Raw genomic sequence first — 19,482 nt, 5'->3', positions numbered from 1 at the left:
AAATATAAATATCCTTTCTCCACAATATAATAAGTTTAGAAATGAAACTGGAATGTACGTTTCGGTTTAATAAAATTATTGATTTAAAAAATACATATTTATCGTTTTTATTAAAGTGTAATGTTTTCATTTATTTCTAATTAGCTAGTGTAATGGTATCGAACGTGCCAAAATCAGAAGTGGGACTGACCACATACGTGTTTTGGTCTAAACAGATACCAACCTACAAAACATAGTACGATGTTTCATTGGCAGTATTCTGCACCAATCCATGTCCGCCCTTTTCGTCCAATCAGAGAACGCACTTGTTTCCGTCTGTATAGATTTCGCGCGCGGCTGTTCACTCTTTTTAAACATACTGTAGTTAAATGAGGAATCCGAGTTTTACGCTGGTTTTGTATCAGTTTTTTTAAATAAGACATTAATGGAACTTTAAACATCTGCTGAAACGCTGTACTGTTTTACCTGGTAAGACGTATTTATTATTAACATACGTTTTAGGGTGCTCGTATATTTCCCTAGGATAAACTCGACACTCTGCTAGTTAGCCAGGCGCTTTGCAAATCGAAAACTAAAGTCGCTAACAACTGGTCAAATGATTTTTTTAAAATAACTCCCCGAGTCCTGTACTTTTTTACGAAGATTGATTGTTGGTCGCTAATAAAATAGAGGACAAACTAGTTGATAAAATAAACAGTGGAGTAGACTCGCTGGGTGTGAAACCAGTACTGATTAGTGTCAACTGGACTGCGCTGGTAGGTAGCTGCAAATGTACTGAAGCTGATCAGCTCCTTATTCCTATTGGTATTTGAGATTAAGGCTGTTAAATTAAGTACACCGCGGCCTCAATGACTAGTTGCTCATGTTTTCTTTGTTTTTAGGAACTGGTCGGTTAAATCCGTATTTATTGTCAATGGGGTCCGTCTTACTAGCCTGGTACGGCTGCTTTTTGAACGTGTCGTGTTTTTTTTTTTTTTTTTTTTTTAAACTGGGGTAGAGCCGCTGGTCAAAGGATAAGAGTGAACCAGAACCATTTCACTGGCATTTGGAGTTGCTTTGATGTTCGGCTAAGCAGATGAGACAGATCTTGTTATTGTTATTTTAAAAGTCTACTTTCATCTTAATACGGTGGGGTGGGAAGGCTCGTCCCGCTGACGAGGCGATGGGCGTTTCGACGCCCACATGCCGCGTTTTGGTCTTTTGACAGCCGTGTGCGCCGCGTCTCACAGTGCAGGGCCGCCTCCATGGTGTCGGCGCGATGAAGCTCCAGTGCGACGTCGAAGTGATCCATCGCATGCTGCCGACGTATGGGTTGAAAAACCGAGGCAGGGGGACCAGGGCGGTTCTGTCCATTGGAAAACATCTTGATAAAACCACTCGGCGCAATAATATATACCTCATGATCTGCACGCAGAAGGACAGGGCCGGATCCAAATACAAGGTAGGTTCCCGGTGCTCCCTGCGCTCATCTTTCTCATCTTTCTCTTAAATTTGTTCTTTTCGGTTGTTTTATTGTAAAAATTTATTGTTTCGTGTAAATATCTGAGGATAGCAGAGCTAAATCAAAACACAAGCATTATTGTATTTAAATAATTGTGGGCTTTAACTCCGACTGCTGTCCAGACACTTGACTTCTACAGATGGAAGTATACTTGTGTACAATATAAGATATATTATTAGTTTTACAGTAAGTTAAATAGTAAATCTACAGAAGTGTAATTTTTGCTTCCATGACGAGGTATGGATTCTGTGTTCTCCACCTGTGTATTGTGTTGTAAGTATTTTTAGACAATATATTTTTTTGTTTTAATTCTTTAAAGTTGCCTTTTATTAACACATTCTTTGTGTTTTCCATGTGTTTGGAGTGAATACTTCTTAAACTTTACTCCTATCTAAAATACTTTTCATAAGGTTTCTGTGGCAAGAATTGTGTAATATTTTCAGCCGGTCCTGATTGCAGTGGTAAATATTTTGTGGGTTTTCAGAACTGGATCGTTTGTTGATGTACTTAGTTGCTACTGCAGTTAATAAATGTTGAATTGCAAAGTGGGGTCTACCTCCTTAAGTATGCTTTACTGTCTCAATCATATTCACAAACACCAATGTTTAGACATTTATACTTTACCTCAGTTAAAGGAGAACATTGAGAAGTTCTTCACCTGGTTCGTGGATGAGGGTAAAGCCACCGTGAGGCTCAAAGAGCCGGCCGTGGACGTCTGCTTGAGTAAGGTATGGGGCCATGTTTTTAAGCAATTCTAACAGTGTCATTTTAATGAGTCTGGCAGTCAGATGTTTGCATGCATTTTATGGTGTAAATTACAGACCCAGAGGCAGCAGCTGTCGTATGCTAGTCCATCCTTTTCTTGAATCAGGAGAGGAAAAATTGGGTATTTAAAGAATAACGTTTGTTTAATATTTTTTTATATACTGTTGCTGAAATAAACACTTGTCTTCAGATGGTATAATATGAGCTTTGTGTTTGTTTCTTGCATAACTAGCGGCTTGACTTTTCTACACAGGCTTTTTATGATCAGGGATTCTTGTGGGAAAGGGTGTAATGAGGGCCTGGTAAATATTGTGCTCCAATGTCTTTTATAATGCTTCAGTGGACAGAAGACATAATTGTGACAACTTGCCAGAAAAATATACAACTAGAAAGACACAGGTGCATTATACTCGTGCATTAGACATTAAAATAGTTTGTGAAGACAATATGGCGCTTTTTTTTGTGCCAGGTGATCTGTTTTTGCCATCAGTCTGCTGTCCATTCTTTACATAGCACAGTAGTTTATGTATTGTTAGCTGTTACTTGGTCATGTTTAAAGCCTTAAGAGCTCCTAGTGTCTGGGCAGTACCTTCCATGGAAGTAAAAATAGAAACAAAATGAAATGGAATGTTACTTTGAAGCAGATCAATACAAAGACTCATTGTAATGTAACTCTGCTCTTGCAAACTAAAGAAACCCTCCACTGTTCATCTGTGCTCACTACCTGTACACTTGTTGATAGGCTTGTTCGATGTTTGTGATTCTGGGCACAGTTCATTGTTATTTATTTAAAGTTTTGTTCTATTTGAATGTGATTTGCTTTTGAGGTCCATTTGTATTCAGACTGTAATTTCCCTTTCGTTTATTCCTGAAACAATTGAAAAGTTTCAGGCACTTTGTGGGCCTGGGTTCATGGGGCACATTTCCATTTCGTTCCTTGTTTTTGCTTCATGGCTGGTGAGGCACTGGGTCAGGTTATGCAAGTTACACGCGCGGGTGACGGTTTCATGGGTCGTGCCTCCTGCTTCTTACCGCCCCCATGAACAGCATCTTAGGCCAGCCCATTGTCAGACGTCCAATAGGAAGCCAGCTGACGCCAGCCCCCGGGGCCATGGAAGGACTGCGGTGACCTTTCACCCAGTTCCTAGGAACACACGTTTTTCACGTTCGCTTTGTGAGGCCTGGCATTGCCTGCTGACTCTATGGCGTTGCCTTTGTGATCAATGCTGTGTCCAACCTTCTGCATTTAAGGTCGCATTTAAATGGCATGTTTTTATTTTATTTTTTTAATAAACCATCCTTTGGAAAAATCATATCATGACGTGTAAATATCAGTTACCTTCCGTCCCCCTCAATCCCCAGGGCAGAAAATTTAATCCAGCTTGTTGCTTTATTATATGGAGTCATTCATTCATTAGGTTTGTTTAGGTTCTCGCATGTTGTGGATTGTTGTGGTTTTTCAATACTTTTTTTTAGTTAGTAGACTTGTGTACTATGGTTGGGCAGTATTATGGTAATGCAGTATATCACAGCCTTTCGTAGTCCTGGCAACAAAAAATTTCATGCAGTTAATTATATTGGTCCTGCTTGGCCGGCTGGTCCATATCCCCTTGCTGCCCAATGTGTATCATGAATTGTGGTTTTTGGTTTACATTTTATTTACTCTCTTCAATCCCCTTTCATTTATATTAATGGTTTAGATTTAATTGTAATTATTAAATGGAATCCTGTCTGTTTAATGGGTCATAATATACATCTTTTTTTCTGTTAAAGTATTCTAAACTAGACTGCCCACAAGGTTAATGTTTAGGGAGGAGAAAACTTGATAAAGGTTTTAACATCAATGAAAAGTATTAATGAATTAAGCTCAGGCTACTCAGAAGGCAGCCGATAAAGCCTTTGGTGCATCATTAGTCACATGATCTTTGTAAGAAGTGTTCAGTTTCCTGTTTTTATCAAGTCACCTACTTAATTGGCTAGCAGTGCTTAACTACACCCTGTGCCGTCTGAAGTACCTCTTCAGTCACAGAGTTCAGGCTGAATGGTTATTAATGCCTCTGCATATTCCCACAGGCCGATGCCAACAGCCTGAAGAACTTCCTTTCCGCTGCCAGGCTGGCCCACAGGGGAAGCGACTCAGACACATTACCCCTGTCCACCCTCACGCCCGTCCGGGCACGAGATGTGGAGAGGCCCAAGAAGAAGTTGGCCATCCTTTCCAAGAAAGACTATCCCCTGACGTCCAATTTCCCGTACTCCCTAGAGCAGCTGCAGGTGTCTTACTGCAAGCTCTCCCGGGTCGACATGCGCATGCTTTCTCTCAAGAGTCTGCGTTGCCTGGACCTAAGCAACAACCACATCAAGAAGCTTCCAGAAACCATTGGTGACCTGGGCTGCCTTGCAGAACTTGTCCTCCACAACAACCACCTGGAAACCTTCAGTGCAGCACTGTGCCTTTCCAGTCTGCAGCGCACCCTAAAGCTCTTAGACTTGAGTCGGAACCGTCTGCACGCTCTCCCCGATCAGTTCTGCCAGCTACGCGAGCTGATCAGCCTGAAGCTGGACAACAACTTGTTGGAACGGATGCCGTCCCGCATAGGCCAGCTGTCGAAGCTTCGCTCCCTGTCCGCCTCCCACAATAAGCTGCCCTTCCTGCCCGCTGGTTTCCGCCAGCTGTCACTGGAGAACCTGGACCTGTTTGGCAACCCGTTCGCCCAGCCCAATTCATTGGACCACACTATGCGGCTCACCTTCCCACTCGCTCTGCAGGAAATGGCTTCCCGGGCTGTGCTGGACCTCAGGTGAGAGTATTTCGGTAAATGTAAGTAAAACACAAGATTTCGGTTTGAATGACAACAGGCAAATAAATGATATAGGCCTCCGGTGCTTTTATGTTAAGGTAACCCACCTATCCCTTCTGGTTTTCCTTTCCAGAATCTTTTGGTTAAGGATATAATGGTTGAAAACAGACTTGGTTTCATATGGGTGTGGTCTGAGTGATTTTTATCCAGCTAAAGCATTGGTTCCCATGGGTGTGTCTGTCTGCAGAATCCCCTTTGGGCCCCACCTTATCCCTGCTCATCTCTGCAAAGAGCTGGAACTGGCAAAGACCTGTGACTGTGGCCGGACAGTAGTGGATGCCTTCATCCAGATGGTGGTCAGTATGAACCTGCACCTGGTGTCCCACATGGTGGTCCTGGTGGACGACATGGGGAGCACAGAAGCTCCTGTGCAACGCTACTTTTGCTCGCTGGCTTGCTACTCCCAGTTCCTGGACATCTGCCTGCGGCGTGGAGTCAGGTGATGGCCGAGGCCGAGGGCCAGAGTTTAGTTCAGCAGTAATGGTATATGCCGACCTCTTGGGGCCGAGGCAGACTTCCCACCTTCTATGACGAATAAGGGGCAGGCTTCTGGCTGTGACACATTTATGTCCGGTTGACTCACCAGCCACAGAGGCATGCATAACTATAAAAAATCTTTAGTTGTTTTGCAACCCTGGTGTGAACTTCTTTTCCAGTTTTTGACTTTTTTTTTTGTGGTAAGACTTACTGGAAATAAATGTGAATGATTAAGGCGAAGGACTTTACTCATGCTTAAGGAAATGACTTGCCTAAAAATGCACAAGTTTGGTTCGAAATGAGTATTTTCTGTTTTGTTCAGTTCAGGAATGTTTGTTTTAGGTAGTTTTAGAGAACTTTTATTCCTGTAGAATCAAAGCACTCCAACATTAAACCAGTTGAGAATATATTCCATGCAATGTTATGTTATGTTGAACTAGTTTTGGTTGTACAAGCTCTGAAAATGGTTTACAAGATTGATTTGAGGAGTCGGTATACTTTTTGTGGTTTGTATATGTGTCAATGAATTTTTTCTAATCAATAATGTATTTGTCAGATATTAAATAAAAGAAAATATTTGAAATGAATTTTAAAGCAATGCTTGTTTGATTTCTTTGATTATATTTTCATGATTCATCTGTCTGAAGATTTTTTTTTTCCCCCCTTTTCTGGCCGACTCGTTTTTGACAAGTACTTCATCATTTTCTGATGACAAATCTAGCTACTCATTTGAAGACGAGAAGTTATTTTTTACAATGATTCAAATTGAGCCTGCAATATTACTGTTACGCGCTAGGTGGTGCCAATCTCACACTTGTAATGTTTAATATACAGAACAAATATGGGTATTTCCATTACAATAAACCCGACCATTGAATAATGATGGGAGAAACATTGCTTTAGTGTGCGCCTCGAAGTTTTACATAGTGCCAAAATAATGCTAAGTAAAAATTAAGGAGATTTAATGGTGGATTATTTTAAGGGATTGTGGACTTGCTGATGTAATAGATGTCGGGCAATATTATCACATAAGTATACAATCTGATCGGAACCCAAATAATTAAAATGGTCAGTAGTACCTATATATAAAACAGCTCCGAGGTAAACATGATTTTATTTTTTTGCACAATAACATCCAAACATTGTCACAAAGGTACTTTCAGCAGTTTTGCGGGTACCCGGCCGCACAGACAGGTAACCCGGATCATTCCCGTCTGACGGGTAACGACAAAAAGGGGTTTGAAACGGAGACGCGGTGCGACTGCGAAAGGATCGTGACGTCATCGCTATCCCGCACAAAGCCGCTCCCTCCAGTTCCAGGGAGAGTGCGGTGCATTGTGGGATACGGAGGTCATCGTCGGCGCGGCTCCGCCTGTTTTTCGGGAAGGCGGAATCCGGCGGAGGAGAGGAGGAAAAAAAAGGGCTGAAGAATGGAAGAGGATCGCGAGCATCGCCCGGCGGAGTTCCGCTAATCAGCCGCGGGGGAGAAACACGGCGCCTTTTAGCCGAGGTACCCGACTGCGGCACGGTGGGATCTTGCGGAAGCTGGCAGCTAGCTAAGCTAGTTATCGTGGTCCGGTGTTTAGGGTTAACTAGCCGCCTGCGATCGTGCGAGTGTTACACGAGTTGACACCTGAGGTAGCGTTTTTTGCGGCTGCGGCTCCGCCGTGTCATGGATCTGGTAAATCTAGTAGATCCAGCAGATCTCGCAGACCTTATCGGACCGAGACGCTCACGGAGTGGTCGAAATGTGCTTTGCAGGTCGGGGAATTGACTACAAGCGTGTGCTTAGCGTGGATGCACTTTGTAATTACTGCATACTGCCAACTAGAAATAGGAAGCAACAAGATGGCTCGGAGCTAAGGCAAGGTAAATGAACGTTTCGTGGAAATTAGTTGCCTGATCTTGCCCTCAAAGCCGTTTGTTTGGAAAATCTTCGGGAGCTTTAGTGAGTTGTAGTTGGCAAAGAAATTAGATTTTGTGCATTTTTTTAATGCAATGCATCATTACTTGGTTTTCTGGCTCGATTTGACGTGGGATTAAGATGGTTATAAAAGTCAAAACCTTCTGGCGCAATGAGTCCTGAATATGTAATACTTCTCACTAGTTATTTGGTTTAATTCTCATTAATTTAATTCAGGCGCTGGTCCAGTTCCTATTTCAGTGATTGAATGACAATGTTTTAAATTCGTAACCAATAAATGAAATGCATTAGTGCTGTCCAGGATTATGTTAAATTTGATCCGGTTAAGTATCAGTTTCCCTTCATGTTCATAAAAGTGTTTACATATGTCACGCAAATTGAATTTCGTTATTAGACCGCTTTGAAATTGACAGCTGCTTGGTACGACAGCCCTTTTGTGCCGAAATACCCTTCACTGATCTGGCTGTGACTTAAACGTCCATTATGGTTGTAAAATCGTTTGAAATCGAGTAAAGCTTGTGCTGACAGATTTTTTTTCGTGGATTCCCCTCTGGCATGAAGAAATGCACAAGTTGCACACATGCATAGATAAATGATTTAATAGAAATTACTCGAGAGATTGCTCTGAGGATATAACCGCAGAATATATGCGCTATGCTCGGACAGCTTAAGTAGTTTATTTCGCTGGAATTTAATGCATAACTTGTTCCCCAGTAAATTACTTTTCAGAGAGATTATGGCAGCTTTTTCATTAAATAGCTTCAGGTGACAAATGAATGAGTATATTTAATGTATCCAGTCTTTTAAAAATGCAAGTTTTAGGAGTTTAATGTAAAATGTTCTGTTAAATGAATAAGTTGTTAGTATAAAGCGTGCGTGCATTCGTCCAGAAGAGTCGGGGGGTAGTCGATCTCCCGCAGCTGATGGCCAACAGGCCCTGCTCCTCCATCGTGGATCTAAAGGGAAGAAGATCGGCATTTGCACTTGATGGGAGACCAACCATTTTTGTATCGAGTGAAAGTGCATCTCAAGGCACGCTAACGTGTACTGACGTTTGGTAACATTTTTCTAACTGCATAGCAATGCAGTGCATATGTGCGTCTTTTAGTTGTGTTTTTTTTTTTGTTGTAGTTTACAAAATCCGTTTTTGTTATGTTCATTATTCAGGTTGTTATTTACACGTGCGTTCATAAAGGATGCCAGCCCTGCCCGTCTATTCATGTGGCTAATGACGCACATCGACACAGTTCAAATTTCGCCTTCAGTGCTGTACATCTGATAAAGCATATGCGTTACACAGCTCTGGCGATTACCTGTTCGTGCATGTTTTAAAAAGAAAGTTGTGTAGTGAATTTGCCTTGAATGTACTTCAGAGTACTGAGAGCAGGGACTGACGAGGCTGACTGGCAGTGCTTTTAATGGGCTCCTGCACAGTCTCTCTCCATAGTTAGATTAGTTGGCAGTGAGCAAACACGACGTGCCAAAGAACAGGTGTCATAGACAGAACTTTTCTGCAGGGAGGAAACATTAAATATTTATAAAGTAAAAATGCTGTTAGCTAATGGTCTTTGGTACACAATGAATTAGTTTCTTGTCTGCTAAAATTCATTGATAATGATTATAATTAAAAATAAACTTACACTTTAGAATTTAAATGAATTCATTTTAATATGCAATCACTCAGTCTGCTCAAAAAAGTATAGTTTTGTTTATCAGTAAAACCATTTCATGTCTCAGGCAAGGTTATTATCGTTAAGAAATACAAAAATTAATGCGATAAAAGCATTTTGTTCATCAAAATTAAAACAAAACTAAATGTGTAAGTGAGAAGGAAAACCAAACTGAAATTAAAACAAACTCCAAAACAAACTGAAATAAACACACACAAATTTTTGGTTTCTGTTTTTAACTTTTAGTTTTGAGTTTAAAGTCTGTTTATAAGCTACCACCTCCCAGGCGTCCCTACTTTTAAAAAAATGACAGTGAGTGTAGCCTATGATAAGCATCTCAAATAGGCAAAAATGCATTTGCATTCGGGAGATTAAACTATGTTTCAGGCTTAGGGACCGCTGAAAATGACAAGAACTTAGAGATGTACTATTTATGGCTTTAGATAACGGTGTCAGCCGATCTTAATTTTTGAAGAATATATGGGCATTTGTCCCACTATTCGCCAATATTTAAACTTCAGGTCTGTACAAAGTTAGGTAGGGCTGTCCAGTTGGCATCCAGAGCAAACACAATGTAACTTCCACACAGACCGGGTATCCAATTGGCATCCAGAGCAAACACAATGTAACTTCCACACAGAACAGGCGTCTGTTCTGCACCTAAAATGAAACTAAAAATAAACATTATTCAGCTCATTAAAAATACAAACTGATATAAAAATGGTCAAAAACTAAAACTTAAATAGAACTAAATGAAACACTTTTAAAACTAAATAAATTAATAAATATTAAAATAAAAAAAGAATAAAATAAGGACTGAAATGACATTGATCCCAAGGAACCTTAAGCTTACCTTGAACTGCAAAGCGAGTCTTTGTTCTCAGTCATCCTGTTTCGGCAGAAGCTTCTGTTCAAACTTGTTGTATATGTGTGGGGAGGAGAATTTGCCAAACCCTCAAACCCCCTGTATTTTTCTTTTCTTCTTCAAGTATTGGGATCGATGTCAGCATAATGTGTTTCCGAATTGTCTGCTATTGACCAGTGTCTTCAAATTTAAAAAAAAAAAAAGTCAATTGGGAATTTCTCCTCAGGTGGGAGACTTGAGGCCTAAATGCTCCAGTTCAGATCCTTAGCTGTAGGGCTTCATAGGTTCCTGGGTGTTTATGAAATGCTAAAGTTCAACTCGGGAACATTTGTGATTGGATGGCACATGTATTCATTTTGTATATAGGTCACAACATCTATAAACATAACACAAAGCTTGTTTGTGCCTCTAGGCCCAATACCTACTGTATGACACACAATAGTCGTACAGCTATGACAAATCATTACTAATGTTTATATAGCTAATAACACACATGTAAACGGAACAGTCCCTATGGCTTGTTTTTGCGGTAGAAGGGAAAATGTTTTGAAAGATTTTCCAGTCTTTGTTTCTAACATTCTGAAATGGATAAAATGAACCCAGCCCTATGACAAAATCATGCATTAACTTTCCATTCTTTTGTCTTTTCAGAGGTTTTCCGTTGCCGTATCTTGATGCATACTGCCAGGCTCCCGTGAGTTTAGCGAAGAACACATCCCGCGAGATATGTTTGGCTCCACTGACGTTTTAAACGGATCCATGTTTACAACATTCCAAGAATCTAAAGTAAGGAAAAAAAACACAGCCATCCTTTCACTTTCTTAAGGGCAGCTTTCTCCTGAAACCTCCGCCCCCTCTCCCCGCCCCCCCAGCAGCCCCGATTCCTATTCAATCGGTCAGTGTCGCCCTGGAATTCCACCTGCCATGAGATTCCGAATCTATAAGAGGAAGGTGTTCATACTGACCCTGGTGGTGCTCGCTTGCGGCTTCGCCTTCTGGAGCAGCGGCAAGCAGAAGAAAGCCGACGTGTTCGCTAAGGAGCCAGAGGCAGGCAGGGGCAGCCGACCGCAGGCGACTCCCGGGCTCAGGAGGTCATACAATGAGACGCAGGCCGAGAAGGTGGTGCGGCCTGAGGTTGACAACATGACACTAGTCTATAGGGGAATCGTGTTTCAGCTGAACTTTGACCAGACCATCAGGAATGAGGAAAAATTCAAAATGCGACAGAAGGATGATCTGGTGGTGGTCGTCCAGGTTCACAACCGGCCCGAGTATTTGAAGCTGCTCGTCGAGTCTCTTCGGAAGGTGAAGGGCATTGAGAACATACTGCTAATATTTAGCCATGATTACTGGTCGCCGGAGGTCAACCAAGTAGTTGCTTCTGTCAATTTCTGCCAAGTCCTTCAGATCTTCTTTCCCTTCAGCATCCAACTTTACCCGCACGAGTTTCCAGGAAATGACCCCAAAGACTGCCCCAGAGACATTCCCAAGAAAGATGCCTTAAAGTTGGGGTGCATCAATGCAGAGTACCCTGATTCTTTTGGCCACTACAGAGAAGCCAGGTTCTCCCAGACTAAACACCACTGGTGGTGGAAGCTGCACTTTGTGTGGGAGAGGGTCAAAGTCCTAAAAGACCACAGTGGTCTGGTACTACTCATTGAGGAGGATCATTACCTGTCACCAGACTTCTACCATGTCCTGAAGATGATGGAGTCTCTCAAGAGCGAGCAGTGCCCAGAATGTGACATCTTGTCACTAGGAACCTACAGTCACACTGGCTATTCCAGCAAGATCAACAAAGTGGAGGTGAAGGTTTGGAAGTCTACAGAGCACAACATGGGAATGGCCATGTACAGGGAGACCTACCAGAAGCTCATCCAGTGCACGGATATATTCTGCACTTACGACGACTACAACTGGGACTGGTCGCTGCAGTACCTAACGGTGAACTGTCTGCCGACGTTCTGGAAGGTGATGATAAGCGAGGCCCCCCGCATTTTCCATGCAGGGGACTGTGGGATGCACCACAAGAAGGCCTGCATGCCGTCCAGCCAGAAGGCTAAAATCGAGAGCGTCCTTCAGAGCAGCAGTAACCAGTTGTTCCCAAAGATGTTGTTCGTCAACAAGAAACAGCCTGCAGGTGGGCTGTCACCCCACGTGAAGAATGGAGGCTGGGGAGACATCAGGGACCATGAACTCTGCAAGAGCTACCCCAGATTACAGTGATGTTTATTTTTTATTATTTTTGGTTTTGATTAATTTTTTTTTTTGGTCCTTCGCATCCTCTTTAAAAGCCTTTTACATATATATATATATTTTCTTTTATGGACTGTTGATACTGCCTGTTTTTTTTTTTTTGTTTTTTTTTTTTGGGCCTGTCCCCAGTAAAGTACATGGTGGGGGGGTTGGGCTTCTAAATGGGGTTGTCTTTTGATGATCCAACTAAATGGATAGAGTATCTGATAGAATTTTATGGAGAGGAACGTATCGACAGTGGCACTTTTCATCATGTTCCCCTTCTAAAAATTATATATTATTACATTTTTGTATTGAAGTCACGATGACAAGACCGGTTTATAAATTCCATGTTATAATTTTAAAAGAATGTTTATATTTCATGTTGGATTAAATGGCCTGACAAAACTCAAATAGGCAAAATTATAATGCTCAGTTAATGGTCTGTTTTCCCCTGTTTTGTGGTTTGTTCTCAAATCAATTAAAAAAATACTGTTAACTTGATTTTTGCCATGGCCCAGAAGTAATTGTGAAATAACAGCCCCTAAGACACAAATCTTTAGATAAGAGGAATGTGAGCGAATGCAGTTTTAACTGTGAATGACTGAAATAATTTGTCATTATCCCGTTACAAATTAGGTTAAATAATGAATGGCAAGTCGTCGAGTTGAAAAATTACTCTTGCTGAACCTAAGAGTGCAGTGTCTGTGCAGTGCTTGTTAGGGTACCCTGACCATTCAGTTCAGATAAATAGCAGTGTCTGTGCAGTGTCTATGCAGTGCTTGTTAGGGTACCCTGACCATACATTTCAGATAAATAGCAGTGTCTGTGCAGTGCTTGTTAGGGTACCCTGACCATACATTTCAGATAAATAGCAGTGTCTGTGCAGTGCTTGTTGGGGTACCCTGACCATACATTTCAGATAAATAGCAGTGTCTGTGCAGTGCTTGTTAGGGTACCCTGACCATACATTTCAGAAGTTGTGACTACCAACATTGCATGTATTATTAATGCCGCTGATTTTATGCTCCGTAGATCGGCTGACATGAGGCCTGCTCCCATGAGACACCTTGTTCCATTTATTACAATTCTCTACTTCGATTTACATTCACATCAGATCTTGTCCTCCTTTATCATCTCCGATGTATAAGGATAAGCCAGCTAGTCCCTTACAGCACCAGTACTACATCTTAATTAAGAACGGCGTTTAATGTCCTTCACCGTTTTCCAGATAATGCTGCAAAAATGTTCATGGCTGGCAATCTGAACAGCAGTTAAGGAGAGCCGCGTAATACTGTGTCTGTGGGCAGAGTGTAGAATCCATTGGGTGCATTTTCACAGTATTTCACCACTGCTGTGTCGTTATCAGCGATGAAATATTGAAGCTCTCCATATCTTAGCTGTGCTGTAAGGTACTATGTCATAATAATAGCCCATTTTCTTCCTAGTCCCTTCTGTGCACCTCTGCTTCAGGAAGTCATTGCATGTGTCTTTTTTTCTTTTTTTTCTGCCTTATAGACTCGTATGTGTGTGTGATGGGTAGGTTCTCTGGATAAATAGAAAATCCCATTCTCTCTTCCCTTTCCTCTTTTTTTCTGATCAACCAGGGTTTTTTTTCCCCCAGATTTTCAGTGTTTTACCCCTAGAAGAAAAAAAACCTTCTGCATAAAGCTCTCACTGCCCCTCGCCGTATTTCTATCCAGCCCACGTCCGCGATTGATGCTCTTCTGGGTCCGGGTTCCCGCTGAGTCGCACTTAACTAGACTGCAATCCCAGAATGACCCGAGAGGCAGCGCTTGAAATTACAGCCGTAACCCGGTTTGATTTAGTGAATGGCCGTCGCAGTGAAGGAGAAGGTATGACAGAGAAACGTGAGAGAATGTGAGTCGGACTCCTTTAAGTGAGGACCACTGCAGACGCAATATTGTTTATTGATGGTACGTAAGGTGGTGTGACTACCTGGCCATTCACTGCTTGATCTGTTTAGACTCAACGTTAGTCCAGTTCATATAACAGGGTGTTCTGGAGACGGAAGGCGGCAGAGGTGGTATGATCGGTTATGACTTCCACTCTTCCATCTCCTGGATCGATTTCCCTAAGAATGACTGATGGAGGTTCGTCATCAGAGCTCTGGTGGCCCTGCCTAGTGGGTAAGTCGTCTTCCACCCATTCCTGTTCTTTTTCTACCTCTCCTCCATCTATACTGAGCTGAAAATTTGCCTCCCCATCCTTGCCCTCGTCAATAAGGGCCGATGTGTCACAGATTGCTGTATCTTGTTCACTTCCTGGGAGAGGCTGACTTGGGTTGCCTAGTGAGACCTCTTCACCTGGGGACGGGGTTTCCTGGATGCCCCGCCCATCAGTAGATGTCAAACGTGAGTCTTCTGCAAGCACTGGCTCATTACTTTGTATGGGAAGGAACATCTTCCCCTCCATCTCTGTCCTAAAGGAGAGGCTCTCTACCTGTACAAAGTTGTCCTGGTAAAGAGGCCCATGTGGGTCAGCGTCTGTGCCCTGCAAGAAAAATTCCCAGACATGTTAATCTGAGGTAAAGTGATACGAAGTTTGTTTATCGGAGAACGCTGAACAGCAACGAATGCTATTAAGCACGGATGACTATCAGCCCTCAATGGGATAGTTAACGGCACATTAGCAATAGGTGGCTAAGTTTTCATTAAATCTCTAAAGTTGGCGGGACCTCATTATTTTAATCCCCAGCCTATGCCTATTACAAAATATCTTGCCGTGATTTCAGAAATTGCCTGTGCCGAAACACGCTTCCCCTCTACACCCTCTACATTGATGTCGATATAATTAATTTATGTAGTAGAAAGATTAAGAAGTATAATGTGTGCCACCTGCTTTCACGGCTCCTGCTGCCTCTGCACATTTCACCAAGGCGGGTTGCAAATGCGTCACCGCCGCTTTAAATGGAACCCTACCTCACGTATTGTAATTGACCTGGAAATCTGCGCACCCACAGAGTCCGAAAGCCCCTTTCGATGAAGTGAGAAGGATGTTACAGGCTGAATTTAAGAAAATGGATCATGTGACAACATCTGTTGGACTGGCCGAATGTGTTCTTGCCGTGTTGTCGTGGGTGGGAGGGAGGGAAATATTATGTAAGAGTAGAATTGGAATTACGGCAGTAGCCTGTTTTTGGATCGAGGGACATCTGTGCCTTCAGTGAACAGATGCATGACCTGATATCGGTTTACGGAAAAACTGTTCTAAAGATGATCACGCCCCCCCCCCCCCCCCCCCCCCCCCCGATTCGGGGACTGGCCACCTTTTGTGAAGATTATCTCTCCTGCTGGAATGGATTCGCTGCGGGAAGAGATCATCTTTTCACTTTTTTTTTTTGGCAGACACTTTTAGCCAGAGAGACTTGCGGGGCCGTCAAGGCAAAACAGTAAGCGGTAAACAAACAAAGTCACAGAGACACATACGTTCTCATAATGTAGTATTACAATTAAGGTCGGAAATGGCTTGATAAGGTTGATGCATGCAAGCATATTTTCTGATCATCCAACGTAGTTATATTACTGCGAAATGCTATAAGCTAAAATTAACCCCGTTATGCCCACGTACACGTTTGCTTAAGCTTCACGTTTTTTTTCTTTGATCAGTGTGAGTCACTGACACATTGAAGAAGCTGACGTTTTTTTAATCTTTCCTAGGCCGCTTGATCAGTCTTCAGATTCAATCTGATACACGTGCAGCTAACATCTATGGATATAAATGACTGTGAGCAAAATATACTGCGGATGTAACACTGCATCTCATAATCAACCCCTGTTTGGCCCAAACAAGCCGTACCTCCACTGACCTATGTGATAGCTTGGGAAAACAGTCCTTTTTTAGATACATTACTCTACTGCTGTGTGTCCGCACTAATGTTTTGAAGACATAGCTGAATCATGCTGACATATTGGGAGGGGGGGGGGGTAAGATGAGTCTTTTCATTGTGGTGACTTTAATAACTCTGTCTAATAGTGTTGTCACTGTAGAAAATCGGGCTTTTGTTCAGTGGCAGGGTGCTGACCCATAACTGCGCTGATTAATGCGCAACATGACAAAAAAAATGCCAATTCAGTTATTTGCAAGCTGATTGGCTGAAACTCGACGTTCACTGTCGCAGCATTAAATAATTTGAAAACCTGTTATCCGTAGGAAAAAAAGTACCTTATGTGTCAATAAAGTCAACATTAAACCTTCCCAAGCGTGAAAGGCACTGCTAAACTTTAAAGTCTGATATTTTAAAATATTAAAACGTGATTTCCCATTTGGATACTGCAAAACCTGATCAAGTTTTGAAATGTAATACATAAAAGGATTGGCTGTATATTTAAACACCTAATGATTCTGATTGGATGGGTAAAACATAAATCTGCTACACTACAAAAGAACATATCAAAAGAAGCATTATGTGCCCTAAGCGGTAGTATGGTGGTTGTTTAGCAGTCACCATTTTGCTATTGGTAAAACAACACAAATATGACTAGCAAAATGACAATATTAGAACCAGAGTTTTTTTTAAGGTCAAACCATCTGCACCATCATCTCCCAACTGCCTCTCTCTCCTATACGGCGGTGCCGTTTCTCCGCCTCCTGTTTATCTGAAACGTTTGCTCATCTCACGCATCTAACGAAGGGATGCGCTGGTACCGCCAGGCGTCTCCGCGACGGCTCTTCCTTTCACGCACTCGGGCACGGATCGCTGCCAGTCGCTGCTCAGAAAGCGTTTCCCCCAGTCGCTCTGCGCGTTGCCCTATTGTGGGTATAGCGTGCTGTATATCTAAAAAACCCTGTCATCCTGTCCCTCAGCTGTCATTTCTACAGATGTAATTTAGATCCTGAACCATTTTCCCTAGACTGGGGCTTATAGACCTATAAAAAGCCATTCAATATAGAAATATGTTTTCTCCATTGTTCAAAACTCAATCCGTCATTCTATATTGCCTTGTAAAAGTACAAAGGCAAAGCCTTTTGAATTAACTCACAAAAAATGGCTCCATCTATTTAAGGAAATTTAAGTTTGGAGAACAATTACAGAATGAATGAGTTGCAGCGAATACAAAATGTTATTTATTTTTTATTACGTTGCTTATTCATATGTTGTGCTTATATCCTAATTCAATTCCAATTTAGTTTTATTTATAGTTTCACGATGTCTTGTTCTTTTTTATTTTGTGCATAAATAGCCTTTTCCTTGTTAATTTTCTCTTAATAATAACCTTGTTGTAATATGATGCAAATGATTTTGGGAATGAATGTCAAAGGATATACCATACCTTCCTGCGTCTCGTACTTTCAGAAGAGATGTATTATATTATGTTGAATAGAAACTAGGTCACAGATAATATGACCCCCCCCCCCCCCCCCCCCAATAGACTTCGTTAAAAATTCCAGAGACAAATAGCTTTTCGTTATATTACCTTGCCACTGGAATCCTGACAGTCCGCGAACTCATCATCTTCCTCCTCGGCGCCCTGGGATACTTCTTCCGTAAATAGTGGAGTTTGAGTCTGGTGACCTGATGCACTGCTGCTCGAAGACGTGAGACATTGTTCCATAGTTACCCCCTCGTCATCAGTTGTCTTTTCGAGGCTTTCTCTAGGTTCATGAGAGGACACCCGTTTTTTACATGGGTTCAGTAGTTCAGTGTTTTCAAAAGGCGAAGGTAATGTCACTGCGTCTTTCAAAGGACCACGATCATGTTCATTAGGTTCTTTGGTCAATGCGTGGCCGCCCCCCACGTGTTCATATCTGGCCGACTCATTATTTCCATCAACACTGCCCGTGATCTGACTCTCTTCACCACTGACAGGCTGTATTGACAGGTCCGTAACATTCATCAAAGGGATTTTCAGCTGTAATACTGGTAGAGTGACGGTAAGCTGTCCCTTGAGTTTATTGAACTTCGCCTCCCCTTTGTTTTCATCCACAGGGTAAGACAGGGGCAGCTCCAGCCTGTAAGCTGGCTGCCGAGACTCTAAAAGCAGGCGTCTCTCAGTCACAGTCAAGTCCGCATCCCCGGCAGATTTAAGTAGCGGTAAATCGATAATGATCAACATTTCCCTCGGACGAGGGCCAGGAGCTGAATCTCGGGAACACCTGTAGTCCTGCAGGTCAATGTACGACCTATACTTAACAGTGTGTCGCGGTATAGTTGGCTTCTTTGGTAGATCTGGGTCAATCGCAGGCTTTGTCGGCTTCGTCGGTTTCTGAGTCTCGCCTTGGGTCCAGTCGTAAGGGTAAGGAAAACGGAGCGGATCGTCTGGATCGGTTTGCTTTGCTGGCTGACCAGGAATCGGCTTCCGAATTACACTAGGATTCGGAACGCCCTTGTACTTCATCTTTAAAACTTTTACGTTGGTTTCGTCTAATTTGACATTAAACTGATTTTGTACGCCCTGGATTGCTGTGCTGTCCACCAGCTTCATAAACCTAGTGTTTTTCCCTGCAATATAAAGCGTATCGGGATGGAAAACAACGTCGTATATCATGTACTTGTTGCCTTTATTGTCCATGTTTGGCCTTCCCGGTGTCACGCTGTAGGGCAATGACCAGTGCTGGCCGACTCCCCCATCAGCCCCAATCCCCACTTTACATTCGGGTTTGGCGATTAATTCGTTGCTGCAGACGTTGATGAAGCATTTCTGCTTGCCATCCAAGCTCGTTTTCAGGACTCGTCCGGGGTTGGGATGAACAAACTTAATATCCATACCCCTCTCCTTCTCCATTTGAGTTATTTCCTCTTCATACCTCTTCTTGTTCTCCGGGTCCGATATTTCCTCTGCATATTCTTTTAACAGCTCTCTGAAATTCTCATCTTTAAAGGCATTACTGAAGCGATCAATTTCTTCAGGTGTTAAATTTAGGTCCTCCAGCTTGGAGTTTGTATCCATGCCGATACGAGTCGCTTTAGTGAGGCTGTTGCAATTGAAATTTCCTATCGTCTCAAATGCTATATAGTTGCACCGCCCCGCACGTTCTGGACACAATATGCAGTATATTTCCACAGCAAATAAAAAGTCAGTTGATGTGCAGTTAGTCTGCACTTTAGTCTGCACTAGATAAGTTATATTACTTTTGTTTTGATGACGAAGATAACCTGCGCCAAATGTAGTCTGCTCTTTGTTTACAAACCCATAGCAACAGTACACTAATGTTGCTAAGGT

The 19,482-nt window shown here is 42.4% G+C and overlaps 3 protein-coding genes across 7 annotated transcripts; 2 read left to right on the top strand and 1 right to left on the bottom strand.

Moving 5' to 3' along the window:
* Positions 1 to 279: 279 nt before the first annotated feature.
* lrr1 (leucine rich repeat protein 1) lies at positions 280 to 6,191 on the top strand. Of its 3 annotated transcripts, none has more exons than XM_048974893.1 (5): positions 282 to 468; positions 1,235 to 1,441; positions 2,131 to 2,229; positions 4,340 to 5,067; positions 5,315 to 6,191. In XM_048974893.1, exons 2-5 carry the CDS (start codon positions 1,259 to 1,261, stop codon positions 5,568 to 5,570), a joined length of 1,266 nt encoding a protein of 421 aa, XP_048830850.1. In that variant the 5' UTR covers positions 282 to 468; positions 1,235 to 1,258; the 3' UTR covers positions 5,571 to 6,191. The 3 variants fall into 3 exon arrangements, with proteins under 3 accessions (XP_048830851.1, XP_048830850.1, XP_048830849.1); XM_048974892.1 differs by having other exon boundaries at positions 283 to 468; positions 1,230 to 1,441; XM_048974894.1 differs by lacking the exon at positions 2,131 to 2,229 and having other exon boundaries at positions 280 to 468; positions 1,230 to 1,441.
* Positions 6,192 to 6,924: 733 nt separating this feature from the next.
* Positions 6,925 to 12,802, top strand: mgat2 (alpha-1,6-mannosyl-glycoprotein 2-beta-N-acetylglucosaminyltransferase). 3 transcript variants are annotated; one of them, XM_048974888.1, is made up of 3 exons: positions 6,925 to 7,114; positions 10,715 to 10,849; positions 10,936 to 12,802. In XM_048974888.1, the coding sequence occupies exon 3, from the start codon at positions 10,988 to 10,990 to the stop codon at positions 12,287 to 12,289; it is 1,302 nt and encodes a 433-aa protein (XP_048830845.1). In that variant the 5' UTR covers positions 6,925 to 7,114; positions 10,715 to 10,849; positions 10,936 to 10,987; the 3' UTR covers positions 12,290 to 12,802. The 3 variants fall into 3 exon arrangements, with proteins under 3 accessions (XP_048830845.1, XP_048830844.1, XP_048830846.1); XM_048974887.1 differs by having other exon boundaries at positions 10,715 to 12,802; XM_048974889.1 differs by lacking the exon at positions 6,925 to 7,114 and adding an exon at positions 7,127 to 7,473 and having other exon boundaries at positions 10,715 to 12,802.
* On the bottom strand, positions 12,375 to 19,438 carry dnaaf2 (dynein axonemal assembly factor 2). Its single transcript, XM_048974884.1, has 2 exons — positions 17,737 to 19,438; positions 12,375 to 14,812 (listed from the first exon to the last, which is right to left on the bottom strand). The coding sequence occupies exons 1-2, from the start codon at positions 19,207 to 19,209 to the stop codon at positions 14,294 to 14,296; spliced, it is 1,992 nt and encodes a 663-aa protein (XP_048830841.1). The 5' UTR covers positions 19,210 to 19,438; the 3' UTR covers positions 12,375 to 14,293.
* Positions 19,439 to 19,482: the final 44 nt, after the last annotated feature.

This window comes from Brienomyrus brachyistius, chromosome 14 (genome assembly GCF_023856365.1).
Source record: "Brienomyrus brachyistius isolate T26 chromosome 14, BBRACH_0.4, whole genome shotgun sequence".
Lineage (NCBI taxonomy): Eukaryota > Metazoa > Chordata > Actinopteri > Osteoglossiformes > Mormyridae > Brienomyrus > Brienomyrus brachyistius.
The sequence above is the reverse complement of the archived record's forward strand: the minus strand, read 5'-3'. Positions and strand labels throughout refer to the sequence as shown.

Excerpts from the sequence above, each read along its gene's own strand:
- lrr1 (XM_048974893.1), top strand. The coding sequence starts at position 1,259 with ATGAAGCTCCAGTGCGACGTCGAAGTGATCCATCGCATGCTGCCGACG. Across the intron at positions 2,230-4,339 it reads TGGACGTCTGCTTGAGTAAG|GCCGATGCCAACAGCCTGAA; the intron begins GTATGGGGCCAT and ends ATATTCCCACAG. Across the intron at positions 5,068-5,314 it reads CGGGCTGTGCTGGACCTCAG|AATCCCCTTTGGGCCCCACC; the intron begins GTGAGAGTATTT and ends GTCTGTCTGCAG.
- mgat2 (XM_048974888.1), top strand. The coding sequence starts at position 10,988 with ATGAGATTCCGAATCTATAAGAGGAAGGTGTTCATACTGACCCTGGTG.
- dnaaf2 (XM_048974884.1), bottom strand. The coding sequence starts at position 19,209 with ATGGATACAAACTCCAAGCTGGAGGACCTAAATTTAACACCTGAAGAA. Across the intron at positions 14,813-17,736 it reads GTCAGGATTCCAGTGGCAAG|GGCACAGACGCTGACCCACA; the intron begins GTAATATAACGA and ends TTTTTCTTGCAG.